The sequence below is a fragment of the Alligator sinensis genome, unplaced genomic scaffold (assembly GCF_000455745.1).
Source record: "Alligator sinensis unplaced genomic scaffold, ASM45574v1 scaffold1213_1, whole genome shotgun sequence".
Classification (NCBI taxonomy): domain Eukaryota; kingdom Metazoa; phylum Chordata; order Crocodylia; family Alligatoridae; genus Alligator; species Alligator sinensis.
In genome coordinates this window covers 428,287-442,865 of record NW_005842401.1, presented here as the reverse complement: position 1 = coordinate 442,865, position 14,579 = coordinate 428,287, and the positions used below count along the sequence as shown (strand labels likewise).

The window sequence follows — 14,579 nt, the reverse complement described above, 5'->3', positions numbered from 1 at the left end:
CTGCTGAACCCCACTAGATTCTGCTGATCTTGGATCCCTTGCCGGATCTCACTTAAAGTCAGTGCCTCTCAAGGCCCACTAAGCCTTATGGGCTAGATGCGTAGCTCCAAAACTGCCCCTTTACCATACCCCATGGCTCACAGATTGTATTTAACCCTTGTCTCTTTTGATGAGGCTGCAGTCTATCTCAGTCTTCCGTTGTCACTGGGCCCTTGGTCCCTGTAGCGGTGCCCTCTGGTGCTGGGGTCTCTCCGCTCCCTGTAGTGGCACTCTCACTGGCACTGGGGTCACGTCAGCCCTAAGGAGGCCTCATCCCCCCCCCCCCCCAAATAGCCTCATCCCAGTCCACCAGATTCAAACAACAGCATAAATACAAGCCCCTGGGCTATAACATAACAACAATAACATTGGAGGCCACACACTGCCCCTTTAAGGAGGCATGCTTCTTTCTCAACAATGTGTGCCTCCTAGTCCCAGACACTTTAGGAGCTCCTAGAGCCCATTAGTCTTACCAGCAGCAGAATAGGCAACAAAGCGTCTTTGAGTAGCATTTATGCAAGAGCTCCTTACCCCTGGCTGCTGACAGAGAACTAACCCCCTGCCAGCCCCAGCCCTGGGGCTTATATGTGCCCAGATCCCTGTTTCCTTCTGGTCAGCTGACCGGGTGCAGGTGCCAGCTAATACCCTGATAAACTTTAAAAATAAAGTTGATTGTTATTCACTGGTGAGTAAATGTAGTTGTAGTACTTTCATTTAAAGCTATTTTACAAGAAAATATGGCCCTTAGGTAAGGAGTGGCATGAAATTATGTTTAGTTTAGTCACAATTCCTTATCAGGTCCTCACTTTTAGATGGAAAGCAGAGGGAAATAACTTGTAGCCTTGTGCCTTGTGGCTTGCATTTGCCAGTTCCATCATCTTATCTCTGTTGGCTGGGGATGGAAGCCATGCTTCCGCTTACAACTTTCTACAAAAGAGGAAGAAGAAGAAAGGGGGTAGTACTAAGCAGTCAGGCAGTGTGGTCTGTCTTCCTCACCCAGCATGTCTGGACTAATGAGAGGGGTAACTAAACAATGGGGTAGTGGTGGATGGGTCAGTTTCAGGGCTTGTGTATATAGGCCAATTGATCAACAGAATTGTTTTTTCTGATCTGTTTCCGAGGGAAGGAAGTATAGATATTCTGATTGTAAAATAAGAAAAACTGGCAGGGGAGCTGGAAGACAGACTTTTAAAGTTATTTCTTGAACTTTTTCTTTTATTTACAAAGTTCATGGAAAACTTTTAACAGAGTTGTTTTGTTGGTTTTTTTTTTTGTGAAACTGTCTTTTTATTTGTTTCCAGGAAATGGCTCTTGAAGTTAAATGAGGCTGGATAAAACACATAAATGAAACAAAGACTGCTCTACATGTGTTAGGGCTAAAAACACCAGAAGCATTGCTGATCAGCCAGTCCTGGTAACTTGTCATAATGAAGAAAATTAGTCTCAAAACAATTCGCAAGTCCTTTAACTTAAATAAAAGCAAAGATGAAAGTGACTTTGTAGTGGTCCAGCAGCCGTCATTAAGTGAATTTGGAAAAGATGACTCCTTGTTTGGCAGCTGTTATGGTAAAGATTTGGCTAGCTGTGAAGTCAACAGTGAAGATGAAAAAGGCAAAAATAGATCAAAAAGTGAAAGCTTAATGGGTACGTTAAAAAGGAGGCTTTCAGCAAAACAAAAGCAGAAAGGCAAAGGTAGCACGCCATCTGTAAGCTCTGCTGATGACGACACCTTTTCTTCCTCATCTGCTCCAATAACCTTCAAAGATGTGAGAGCTCAAAGACCTTTAAGATCCACATCCCTCCGTAACCACCATTATAGTCCAACTCCCTGGCCCCTACGGCCAACCAACTCGGAAGAAACTTGTATCAAAATGGAAGTGAAAGTTAAGGCCTTGGTCCACTCCTCTAATCCAAGCCCAGCACTGAATGGCGTTCGAAAGGACTTCCATGACTTACAGTCAGATAATGTGTTCCAAGAACAAAATAATGGATTAAAAAGTACAGAATCTCAGAATGGGGATTTACATCTTCACATTGATGAACATGTGCCTGTAGTTATTGGACTAATGCCTCAGGACTACATTCAGTATACTGTGCCTTTAGATGAGGGAATGTATCCTTTGGAAGGATCACGTAGTTACTGTCTGGATAGTTCCTCACCCATGGAAGTTTCTACTGTTTCTTCCCAAATGGGCGGAAACGCTTTTCATGAAGAGGAGAGTCAAGTGGATCAAGATGTGGTTGTTGCTCCAGATATTTTTGTGGACCAGGCAGTGAATGGCTTGTTGATTGGTACCACGGGAGTCATGTTGCAAAGTCCAAGAGTTAACCACAATGATGTCCCTCCACTCTCACCTTTGCTACCTCCGATGCAGAATAATCAAATCCAAAGGAACTTCAGTGGCCTGACTGGCACAGATGTCCACGTAGCTGAAAGTATGCGCTGCCATTTGAATTTTGATCCTAACTCTGCCCCTGGAGTTGGAAGAGTGTATGACTCTGTACAAAATAGTGGTCCTATGGTTGTGACAAGTCTCACAGAAGAATTGAAAAAACTTGCAAAACAAGGATGGTACTGGGGCCCTATCACACGTTGGGAGGCAGAGGGAAAATTGGCAAATGTGCCCGATGGTTCATTTCTGGTTCGAGATAGTTCTGATGACCGTTATCTTTTAAGCCTGAGTTTCCGATCCCATGGTAAAACTCTTCATACTAGAATTGAACATTCAAATGGTAGGTTTAGCTTTTATGAACAACCAGATGTGGAGGGACATACTTCTATAGTTGATCTAATTGAACATTCGATCAGGGACTCTGAAAATGGCGCATTTTGCTATTCAAGGTCTCGATTGCCTGGATCTGCAACTTACCCAGTGAGACTGACAAATCCAGTATCTCGATTTATGCAGGTTCGTTCCTTACAGTATCTGTGTCGTTTTGTTATACGTCAGTACACTCGAATAGACCTGATTCAGAAACTGCCTTTGCCAAACAAAATGAAGGATTATTTACAGGAGAAGCACTACTGAAAGCTTATGGGATATTTGCATCTTGCACTTTGGGAACAACAAAAAAATAAATAAAAAAGAGAGATTGAAATACAGTTTACAAACTTTCATAACTATCAAAATTTTTTGCTGCCATAACAATATTTCATTTTTGTGTGTAAAGAATAGTAATGCATTTGTTTTGTTTTTTTTCTTGTTTTGTTTTGTTTTCAGTTTTTTGGGGGGGACAGTTTTTGTTTTTGTTTTTGTTTTTAAGAATGGTCTCAAGGTTTTTAGAAGTGTGAAATTACTATCTTTCATAAATGTGCAGATTAATCACAATGTGAATGATCAAATTCTCCTTATTTTTCCTCAAGTCCTTTGCTGCTATCCACTGTGATTTTTATGCATTGAAAGCACATTTCATGTGTATTCAACCATAAGTAAAAAATCAAATGAAACTTGTAGAATGGAATTTGGTTTTTTTTTCCCCCCTTGAAATGGCCTATTGTATAAAGATAATTGTGGAAAAAACATACTACTATGCTAAATTACAGAATTTAGATATACATTTAAAATGATTTCCTGGCATCCTAACTAAAAATTTCTGTAGAAGTACCCTAATTTAGAACTTATTAATTGATAGAGCTGTTTGATGGAACACAGATACACAGCCTGTCTTTGGAAAATCCCTTTTGCCTAAATAACGTTATAATGTGTACACATTTCTGGTTATGAGGAGTTGTGTTTCATTTTCTTATAATTTTTTCTTATCCTTTTAAAAATGGCCTTTTAAAATAGTCTTTGACAATAGCTACATAATACAAATGTGGAAATTGTAATATTTGGATAAACATTGAGCATGAATCACTGATGGCATAATTAAAATAATTTATAGAAATGTTCCTAATTATAAGAGCTATGAAGTAATCTATGACATAGACATATGGTAAGACACCTAAAAGCCTCACCTTCTCGAAGATAATTTCTTCTCTACACCATACTTCAAAATGATAGGTTTTTTTAAACATTTTTTCTTTTTTTGGATTTCCACATTTCAGATTCAGTTGTACAGTTAATATTATTTTGGTTGTGTTTTTATGGGAGAAGGGACTTAAAATTTATACCTATCATTCACCATTTTTAAAATCTTCCAAACTGAAGAAAATGGGCTGTGTTTTAATATGCCATCATTAAGTGCTTCAGTTACTAAAAGTTTCAGAAGCTGTCATGAAAAGTATGTTTTGATGTATGGAATTTTAAATTTGTTGAGGAAATATTTCTAACTTCTGACGGGATACTGGGATTCAGAGCCTATAGTTAATCTGACCTTCTTATAAAGACTTCTGCATTTGAAGCATGGAGTCTAGATTGCAAATTTCTCTTTGTGCAATATTTATCCTTGGCATTTTCTTGGTTTTTCTCTCTGACTGTACTGCATTTGTGATTTCATTGTTAAAGGTGGCAATGGCTATTTTTTTTAAATGAATCAATACTATATTTTTAGCTTGTCACCTTCCCCATCAGCAGTTGGTATGAGTTGCTGTTCAATAAAAATCAACTTGGAAAAAGGTTGTTGCAGTTTTGATGATTTTTTTTGATGATTTCTTACTGTAGCTAGCTTTTTTGTCCCCTATAGTGAGTCCTTAGTATTGAATACAGTATTGCTGCACAGTGCTGCAATGGCACTAACTCATGGGTTGCCTGAATTGATACACTAAATTTATATTTTTTTCATTTATTTTTTAGACAGCAAAAAAGAAGAATGAAAGGCAGGGGAAGCTTGTCTGTTGCTTGGAGGGAGGGAGGATAAGGATTTCTTCTTTTGTCCAATATTTTTTTTAATTTAACAAAATATTGCCATAAAAAATCCTGAACAAAGTATATATGTTTAATTTGTTTGCTCTGCCACCCGAATTTATGCAAGCTTGAATCCTGATTATTCCCTACTGATTTTTTTCCCCCCTGAATCAGGACTACAAACCTTATTAAAAAGGCACAATAATCTATAGCATGGTACAGTGTTCTGACTTTACCCAGGGGGAGGAAAAAGGAAATAATTTTTTTACGGAATATGAAAAACCTATGTGTTAGGATGAAATCTCCAACACTTTCGTCGCTTTAAAAATTCTTTCCCCATGCAAACTAGACAGACTACATAATATAAAATCACTGGAATGCTTAGTACATTAGGACAAGGGTTAAATTTGCCCCAGCTTTTAACAAATTAAAGATGTATTTACAGAATGCTGTGTGCAGAAGTATTTAATGGACCTTGTGCAAGAATTTTTTAAATAGTGAAATTGATATTCAGAATTCATTACTATGTTAAGAAAATGTACATGAACTTGTGTGCTAAATTTCTTTCCCATTTCTTCATGTATTTTGGTATGTTTACATATAAAAGTTGATTATTTCAGAAATATTCATTTGGCTTATTTCACCCAATGGTTTTTAAATTATCTTCCTTGCCTTGTTGTGTTCTTTAATCCTGAACTTAATAGAAGGTCCAGTTCTTTTTGCCACTCTGCTTTCCATATAGTATTGACTAAAAGGATCTTGTCAAGTAGTTTCCACCTAAAAGGTGACCTACGTAGCATTTTTTTTTGTAAATCTGAAAATGATATTTTTTGAATCTGCTATACAGTAAAGGCCAATTTTTTTTTAAATATCTGCTCTACTGAGAATCACAGAATACTTTTGTGTTACTGAAGCAGCAGGAGAAGCACAAAAGAAAAAACCCTGTTTTGAAAATGCAGGTGGAGATACTTATAGTTGCCTATTATAGATATTACTGTGACAATCACGGTAACATTATTTAGTTATAAAATAATTTTAAAAGTGCGTAGGAGCAACTGGAAATAGGAAAAGTTGTGTTGGTTGTGCTTCATAAAAATGAAGGAACAAAATCTGTTTGCCAAATAGAAGAAAAGAAAAATAATGGATAACTTTTCTTCCCTCTGAATAGAAGATCAGTAATAAAGAATAAAAACTACTTGACCATGTCCTTTTAAAGTAAATCGGTGCTTATTTTACTCAGCACAACAGTCTGAGCATTTAAGAGGTGTGCACTTTTCACATATAAAGTGTTGTAAAATGTACTTGAAAACAAAAGTTTGAAATAAGACTGATTATTGATTTTGTGGTATTAACGGTAGATGTTATTGGTAACACTGGCTGCTTTGCCATTTGGGAAAATAAAAATCTACCTTGTATTTGGATGTTGTACATTAAATTACCAAGGTTTTCTTTGATTTGTAAAAGTGTTTCAGCCAAACAAATTGATTTATATTCTCTGATCCACTTGCACTTAACCTGCTATTGACATTAATGAAAATAATCTTTTTTTTATCAAGGTGAATTTCCATCATCAATAGGTTCTGTAATACGATTATTAATTTTAAAAGTTTTCAAATAAGTGTATTTCACATTTTGTTAAATACATTTCTAAATGAACTTTGACTGCTGGGCTAGGCAAAATATGTGCAGTTTTCTTACCACGCGTTTCATATGATATGAATACAGGAACTGTAAATTAAACCATAATACCAGCAACATATAGGTTATAATTCCAGTAAGGAATAGTCCTCATTTATCTAACTTTTAAATTCTAAGCTAAACTCTGGGTACAATAGTAATTGCCAGTTTTTTAAAATACTTTTTAAAGTTCTGCAAACAGTAAAACTTAAAGCATTCTTTATTAAAACATGAAATAGTTGATAGCTTATAATATGGCAAATATTATGGAATTTCCTGTATCTTGAAAGTTTCCAAATGCTACATGCAGTTGATGAAAAAATATTACTGAATTTTGTACTGAGTATATGTTGGGTTAAAGAATTTTTATAGTGGTGATGGAGTGCCATGAAATTAATATTTGCAATCCAGATTGCTGTAGTTTATACTTTTCTGTATGTTTCAAACCAGGTGTGCACTATTTGTGCAAAAGCACATCACAGAATGAATTATCCAAAGTCCATTGATTTTAATATGTGTTTTGGTTTGTAAACAAAATTATAGTAATTTCTTGCACATTTTTGAAAAATAATTGTATAAGGATTTATGTATCTGCTTCTAGATACAGTGTGTAAATAAAAATTTCATTCACAAAAGAATCCATGCAGTACTTGTTGACTTAATGAAACCCTGAAATATTTATTGACTTTTTTAGGGATTTTTTTTCTCTATCAATAGCTGACTATTTTTATATCTCATTGATTGATGTGATCAGACCATAGCGGCAATTTTTCCTGCTACTAATATTTTCTAATAAGTTATAGCTCTAGGTATCACGTTTGCTTTCTGAGGCAACTGGGAAAGCTGCCAATACATAATTAAAATAGGGTGTTTAAAATATGTTGGTATTCTGCTTCTAATATTTTCTTCTGAAAAAGGTAAACAAGAACAAAGAAGTCTTAATTTTAAAAGTATTTGAAACTCATGGGTTTTATGTGTTTTCTTTTTATTAAAAGTGAGAGCTTATCATTTTCAGGCAAGTCATCAATTAACTGTAATGTGGCTGGAAAATAGAAGTAGAACTATACCGTATTTCACAGTGTATAAGTCGAGGTTTGAAGCCCAATTTTGAACTTTTATAATTCAAACGTGATTACTACACTGTATCATTGTCCCCTAAGAGTGGAGCTGGGCTAGGCACTTGGCTGGCACAGCCCAGGCAGTGCCGCTCACAGGGGATGTGGCTGCACCAGCCAAGCACCAAATCTGGTGCTGTTTGCAGGGGACAGGGCTGAGCTCAGAGCTCGGCTGCTGTGGCCCAGGTAGAGCCGCTCTCAGGGGCTGGGGCTGGGATCGGTGCTTAGCTGCGTGGCCTCATTCCCTGTGAGCAGCACTGCCTGGGCTGTGCTAGCCGAGCACCGCATCACTTGCAGGAGATGGGGCTGCGCCAGCTGAGTGCCAAGCTTGGCCTTATCTGCTGCAACTTCAGCTGATACATCCTCATCCCCTGTGAGCAGCACTGCCTGGACCACACCAGCTGAGTGTCGACCTCAGTATCATTTGCAGGGGACAGGGCTGGGCTCAGCACTCAGCAGTACCACATGCAGAAGACAGGGCCAGGTTTGGCACTTGGTTGACATACTCCCATCTCCTGTGAGTGGTACTGGGCTTGGTGCTTAGCTGCCACAGCCCAAGCAATGCTGCTCGTAGGGGATGGGGCTGTGCCAGCAGAGCCCAGCCCCATCTCCTGGAAGCAGTGCTGTGGCATGTGTCCACCCCACCAGGTACCTGGCCCGCACTTAGGGCGTGTAGGGGCTGGTATAAGTTGACCCCATATTTCTGATCGAAAAAGTTAGGTTAACATACACTGGATCTACAAAATTCCTAACTCTTTGGATCTGAAAAATGGGGTTGACTTATATACTGTGTCAACGTATACACTATGAAATATGGTATATCTTTTATTTATTTGCTATTTTAAGTTTAAACATAAAATGAAAGAACACTTTAAATCAGAAGAATAATTAAACTGTTGAGAATAAGCAAATTATATTATAGATCTCTCTATAGCAGGGGCGGGCAAAATATGGCCCGTGGGCCAGATGTGGCCCACAAAGCACTTTCATGTGGTCCCCACCAACATGTTGGTGCCCACCAACAAATTATGCCCTGCCCACGAGGGTGGGAGCGAGTTGCCCACGTTTACATCCCCCCTCCCCCAAACATACCTATCGTGCCTTGCTCCCACCCTCATGGGTGGAAGGGCCGGGCCCAATCAGCACAGGTTCTGGGCAGGGCGGCTGCTGCTGCTGCCCCTGGGGACCTAAATGGCTTCCCTAGTCACCTGCTGGCTCCAGGAGGCAGCAGCTAGGGAAGTGGTGGGGGCAGGGCTGCAGCTGGGTGAAAGCGTGGAGTGGGGGCCTGGGGCTGGCAGCATTGCAAAGCTCATGCCCAGGGGGCAGCAGCAGCAAGGAGCTCAGCTGGGCAGGGTGTAGGTGGGAGGGAAGTTGGGGGACTCCCCCCACGGTGCATAGAGCTGGCAGGCAGTAGCAGTGGCAGCAACACTGGCTGAAGCCCTGCCCCACTGGGCACCAGCACAAGCGCCCTGAGGACCTTGCCTGCTGTTACACCATGGGGGGAGTACAAGGCTCCCCACATCCCCCCCCCCGCATCTTCCCTCTCACCGCACAAACCCAACACACCCATACCCTGCCCCCACAACCCTCCACATATACACAACCTCCCAACAAACCCTATGCCCCCCCACAGCCACACCGCCTACACACACACGTACCACACAAGACTGAATTTATTTTAGCGTTATTATGCACTTGCCTCTATAAACAGTATGCAAACACAAATCATGACGAAAATATTTTTTGTAATAAAATATGTTATAGCAGGTGTTTGACTTTTAGCATATGACTTGATTTTTTTCTGGTTCTAAGATGCTAATCCCCCTCTCCCAAAAGGAGTATTTCCAGGGGCAAAGGTCAGGGGTGGGACTTCAGATCCCAAGATAGCGACCAGGGTGTGGAGCAACTGTCAAGGGGCAGGGTTACCCCTGCGGCCCTCGACAGTTCACCAAAACTCTCTAAGTGGCCCTCCACCTGAAATAATTGCCTGCCCCTGGTCTGTATCTTCCATGCTCAAATTTTAAAACTCAGTTTTAATAGACATTTTAACTGCTTCTTCTGAGGTTTTGAAAATTCATAACGGCAGCTATTGGCCAGTGTCAGGTTTTGAACATAGAGTAGTTTTTTTAAAACTATCTTTCCCCTTTTTAAGGGGGCAATAAGATTACACCGTTAAATTTGTGCTTGAAGAATTGTTAAGGATTTGATATGTATTGAGAAATATAGGCTTTTATTTCCATCTGTTTAATGAAGAACCAGCTGCTGTGTTTGTTCACATGTGTCAAAGCTGCTAATAAAGATACCATGTGATGGTGGCTCTGGATCTAAGTACATAAAGTCCTAAAACTGCTTTCTTTTAAAAAAAGGTCCATAGTTACCTCTATTGAAGCACTTATACTGAGGCCAATGAATTTGCTTCCACCTGCACCAGTCTGGAGAGTTTATTCTCAGTTGTTTCAGCTGATAAACGTGGGAGTTCAGGTGCAGTTTGAGAATGTAAGGAGTCGTTTAAAAAATGAGTGAACAGGACTGGAAAGTTTCTAATGTAGATCCCAATCTCTTTATATAGCATCTGCCTCGCACATGGAAGAGTAAAAGAAGAAATGAAGGCTTATATTTATGTATGTGTTGCCATATATTTGCAACATAATGTTTGTACCAAAAGAATAAAGCTTTGGCACTGAATATTCCTCCTACAAATATGAAAGATTTCTTCACAGATTTCCCACTTGTGCAGCCCACTCTAAATTGCAAAATGTCTTACTTATTCTGATTCCTTTTTCTACCTTTTCTTGTTATATTTTCCAGCTAGCGCAGGTATTCTATTCTTCAATGTTTGAGTAGTCTTAGACCTTGATTCAGAAACTATTTAAACTGTATTTAGGATGAAGTTTATATGCTTAAATCCTATGGACAAAAATGGAGCAGCAGAAATAGAGCTCTGAAAGGAGAAAGCAGTCGTTTGCAGTCTTTTTTTGTTTGTTTGTTTGTTTGAGATGGGCTGACTCAAAACAGTAAGCGTTCTGAATCCCCACAATGGAGCCCGGAATTGCAACAAACCAGTAGCCTTGACTGAACCACGTGATGTTCTAATGCAGCCGGTGGGATGTTTGCTGCCATGAGTGTGGGAAAGCAATAAATACAACAGAAGAGGCAGTTTTGTTTGACTGAAGTCAGGAAGAAAATGCAAATGAGGCTTTTTCCGTTTGGCTCAGAGTTGTACAATTGCAATGTGGAGGGTATGTAGGAAATCAGCTTGTTTTTTTTGTAATTGTAGGGTGTAGATCAGTGTCACATTGCACCAAAAGCCAAAGGTATGGAGCAAAGAGAAGCAGGGGCTATGACGAAGATAGCGTAAGTTTGAGAGACTGTCCTGGATTCACGGGGCTCCACAGTCCACTTATTCTACCAATTTTCTTTGTTTTAAAAGCACAAAAGGAGGTGCTTTATGGAGGGAAGGAAAGTGGCAAAGGTTTCCTTTTGTTCAAATCTCACAAATGCAGGCTAACACTAAAAATCCTCACTTTTTTAACTGACTTAAGAATTATTGAGACAGGATCCTAGAGATTAGCCCTTGCAGAGTTCATGAATATGGTATCTCTGAGGGATGAGAATTGAGTTAATCTGTGGTAAGTGCTATAATTTTAAGTATCTTAAAATTTTAGGTATCTTTTGTGCTGAGAGGTATCAGTGGGAAAGAGGTGGGACTTTCTAATAAACCAAGGGCTCTCTTTTGATCATCACCTGCTGTGGTATTTAACTAAGATGAAGCTTCATTCCTGACCACAAATTTGATATTCTACTAACTTTTGATTTGCTTTTCTGATTGTATCTGTAGGCTGTGGTGCATGCTCTGTACATCATGCCTATTACTTTTAGAAAAGGCAGGGAAAGGCGCCTGACCCTGACCTCCTACAAATACAGCTATTCTTTCAGCTGCCATTCACTGTTGGAAACCTAATGCTATGGTGAGTTCCTGCAACTTGTCTATAATGTCTGTTTTGTCCATGTCTGCCTTGCCTCAGTTTCAATGTACTAGGTTCTGGGAGATGATGTAAAGAATTCAAGGAATGCAATTTTAGTTTGCCTCTAGCTCAATGGAGACCTTATTATAGAATACTGCAATCTAAATACCGACATAATGTGATACTGATTAAATTATTCCTTGTGGGACACTTTCCTCATGTTATACTTTAGCTAGGGTCTACTTTAAAAGTAGTAGCATACTTCAATCAGTAGATGCTGGGAATTTAACTGAGCCCTAGTATCTTCCAGCAACATCTTTTTTAATTTAATTTTTTTTCACTTAAGCATAGAAACTAAACTCCAAGATTGGAGTAAGACCATGATTACATGAGGTTGGAGTTGTTATATATTTACAAAATAAATTATATACAGCAATTCTTATGCATCAACTGTACAATAAATATAATGCTTATATATGTACATATAGCTAATTAATATTCAAACAGTCTGGTCAAGACACTGGCTTATTGGCTGGTGAATAAATATACATGTATTATACAGACACACTGATTGGAACTGCCTTCACCTCTTTACAATACTAGTAAATAATACATAAAGCATATCTAGATTGTGCCTGGTCTAAGTAATATGCTTTGGTGCGTCTACACAAGACACTTATTGTGGAGTAGACTTAATTAGCTCCACAGTAAATGTCTCGTGTCTACACACGCGGCCTTATTAGGTTGAAGTAAGTTAATTAACTGCAGTTAATGCAAGTATTATTCTGTCATGCAGTTTTGACTCTACAGCAGCACACATGTAGACACTGATGTATGTGGCTGGCCAGGGCACGAGGGTGCTTCAGTATGGGGGCTGCCTGCTGGTAACTCCACACTGAAGCACCCTCATGGCATAGCCTGCCCCCTGCAGCATATTGAGCCAGGTTGGAGCAGCCCTAGGCTGGCAGGCTGACCCCCACACCCCACTCTTGTCCTCTGTCAGCTGGGGCTGCTCTGACCTGGCTCAGTGTGCTGCAGTCCTGGGAGCATATGTAGATGTAGCACCTGGGAGCAATAAACTCCAGTGCAAGTAGTGCCAGACTGCATTGCTTTGCCTTAATAGCACATGTAGAGAAACCCCCTCAGTACTGTTTTGGTCCCTGTGCATTTTTATATATATTTTGATCTAAAATTATCTATATTTACTAAAGCCCCTGTTCCCCACCCCCACATAATTTATCCAGTTCAGTTTCCCTCCCCTTTGGGTTCCCAAACAATCCTAATGTTTATACCCTTTACTGTTTAGTGCTCCCCCATTCTCTTCCACTGTTATTGCTTACCCAAACCAATTTCCCTCCCTTTTGAATCCCCAAATGAGCCTTATTTTGGTACACTTCACCCTTTTCCTAAAATATGGAATTTAACCCCTCCACACCTAAATAATGAACTCCTTCCTGGTAGGTTCCTGACTTGCTCCGTAGGGGACTAACGGCACTCATAGTTCATCAAATACTGTTTTCTGGGGGAAATTTTGTAAAGCCATATTCAGGCCTCCTCCCAGTCTCTTTTCATATTACACTATATTTATAAGCCTCCCCCCACCCCTTGTACCTGCTTATAACCTTGGGGGCTAAGTACAGACAGTCAAAACACCTGAGGCTGAATTGATTCAAGCTAGGCAGCTTCCTGTAAGCTGCGTAGGTTGAACCAATAATCAACTGAACTGACATTCAGTTTTCAATCAAGAAAGGCAGGGGAACACCTACACTGACTCAGGCCAGTAGGCAAGGGGCGCTAGAGCACATCTCCCAGCCTGCTGGCCATTGCCAACCCAGCCAAGTGTCCCCAATCCCCTACTGTCCCCCCCACATGGGGTTAAGGAGACCCCTGTTCGGGTGCTGGCCCATCCTGGGTGAGCCTTCCACTCAGGGTTTCCCCCAGTTCAGGCAGCCCTGGGGAACTGAGGGGAATTCCCCACCCCACTTCCCTTTCCCAGCTGCTGATTTTTCCAGGGGCCCTGCGGTTTTGTCCCCGCCCCCCCCGAAAAGGGGGGGGGGGGGGGGGGAGCATTCTTCTAGGCCAGGTGTCTCCCATGCATCTCAGCATGGAGGTCCTGGGGAGGCTCTGCCTTGGAGAGCTTCCTCCTGCCCCAACCCAAGGTCCCTCAGCCCCAGGGAGCTGAGGGGTATTCTTCCCCTCCCTAACTCCAACTCCTTGCCTTAGCTGCTGCATCTCAGGGATAGCCCAGGGAGCAAAGGGAAATTCATCTGCTCCCCTGCATTAGTTTTGCCTCAGACTTGGAGCAGCTGAGGCAAAACCAGCTGCAAAGAAGCAGGATAATTTCTCTCCACTTGCTGAAGCTGCCTGAGACTCGCAGGGGCTGAGGCAAATGTGCAGGCTGGGAGCGGTCCGAGGCCCTCGGGGGCGCGCACCGCGGGCTGTGGCCAGCAGCCCTGGCACGCGGGTCGGGGAATGCAGGCCGGCAAGCTAGAATTAGGCACGGATGCGTAGCGGTTGATTAAAGATTATTTTACTTACACCGTAGATGGTCGCGGTGCAGGCAGGAAAACTTGCTTGAGTTGCAGTTACAGACAGGAAAGAAGAAAAGAGGACAAGAATTCCTTCCACGCGAACTCTAGCTCAATCCGGTTGAAGGCTCTAAAAACGCGAGCCTGTCGTGTCAACCGAAGAAAACAACTCGGAGAAGAGCTCTGGATACACTCACACAAAGTTTGCTAGGCTCCGTGGAACTTGCGCGCAGGGAAGGGGTTCGTCGAGGGATCGTTCGGCAATGGGGAGAGGCCAGAGGTTGATCAGACCCCTATAGCCTTCTTAAGGTACACGCTGGGTCCGTTAGGCTCCGCAGCGCTTAGAGTTCTTCATGAGACGTGAAGTCCTCCTCCTCCAGATGGTTGTGGAGTCCTCCCTTGCGGGGTTCTCCTCGGAGTTCTCCAACTTGGGCGGAAACCGCTCAAGCCTCTTATACGGCTAGCAAG

The 14,579-nt window shown here is 41.2% G+C and overlaps 1 protein-coding gene and 1 long non-coding RNA gene across 3 annotated transcripts in view; both read left to right on the top strand.

Annotated features, from left to right (window-relative positions):
- SOCS6 (suppressor of cytokine signaling 6) overlaps nucleotides 1–3,880 on the top strand; it is a 40,546-nt gene extending 36,666 nt beyond the window's left edge. For both annotated transcript variants that reach the window (XM_006029875.3, XM_025211347.1), the window contains one exon: nucleotides 1,341–3,880. In XM_006029875.3, the coding sequence (XP_006029937.1) occupies nucleotides 1,467–3,068 (1,602 nt within the window). In that variant the 5' untranslated portion in view covers nucleotides 1,341–1,466 and the 3' untranslated portion in view covers nucleotides 3,069–3,880. The remainder of the gene's footprint in view (nucleotides 1–1,340) is intronic.
- Nucleotides 3,881–11,482: 7,602 nt separating this feature from the next.
- Nucleotides 11,483–14,579, top strand: part of LOC112551280 — a 13,005-nt gene continuing 9,908 nt past the window's right edge. The window contains exon 1 of the long non-coding RNA XR_003095548.1: nucleotides 11,483–11,586. This is a non-coding gene — a long non-coding RNA (uncharacterized LOC112551280). The remainder of the gene's footprint in view (nucleotides 11,587–14,579) is intronic.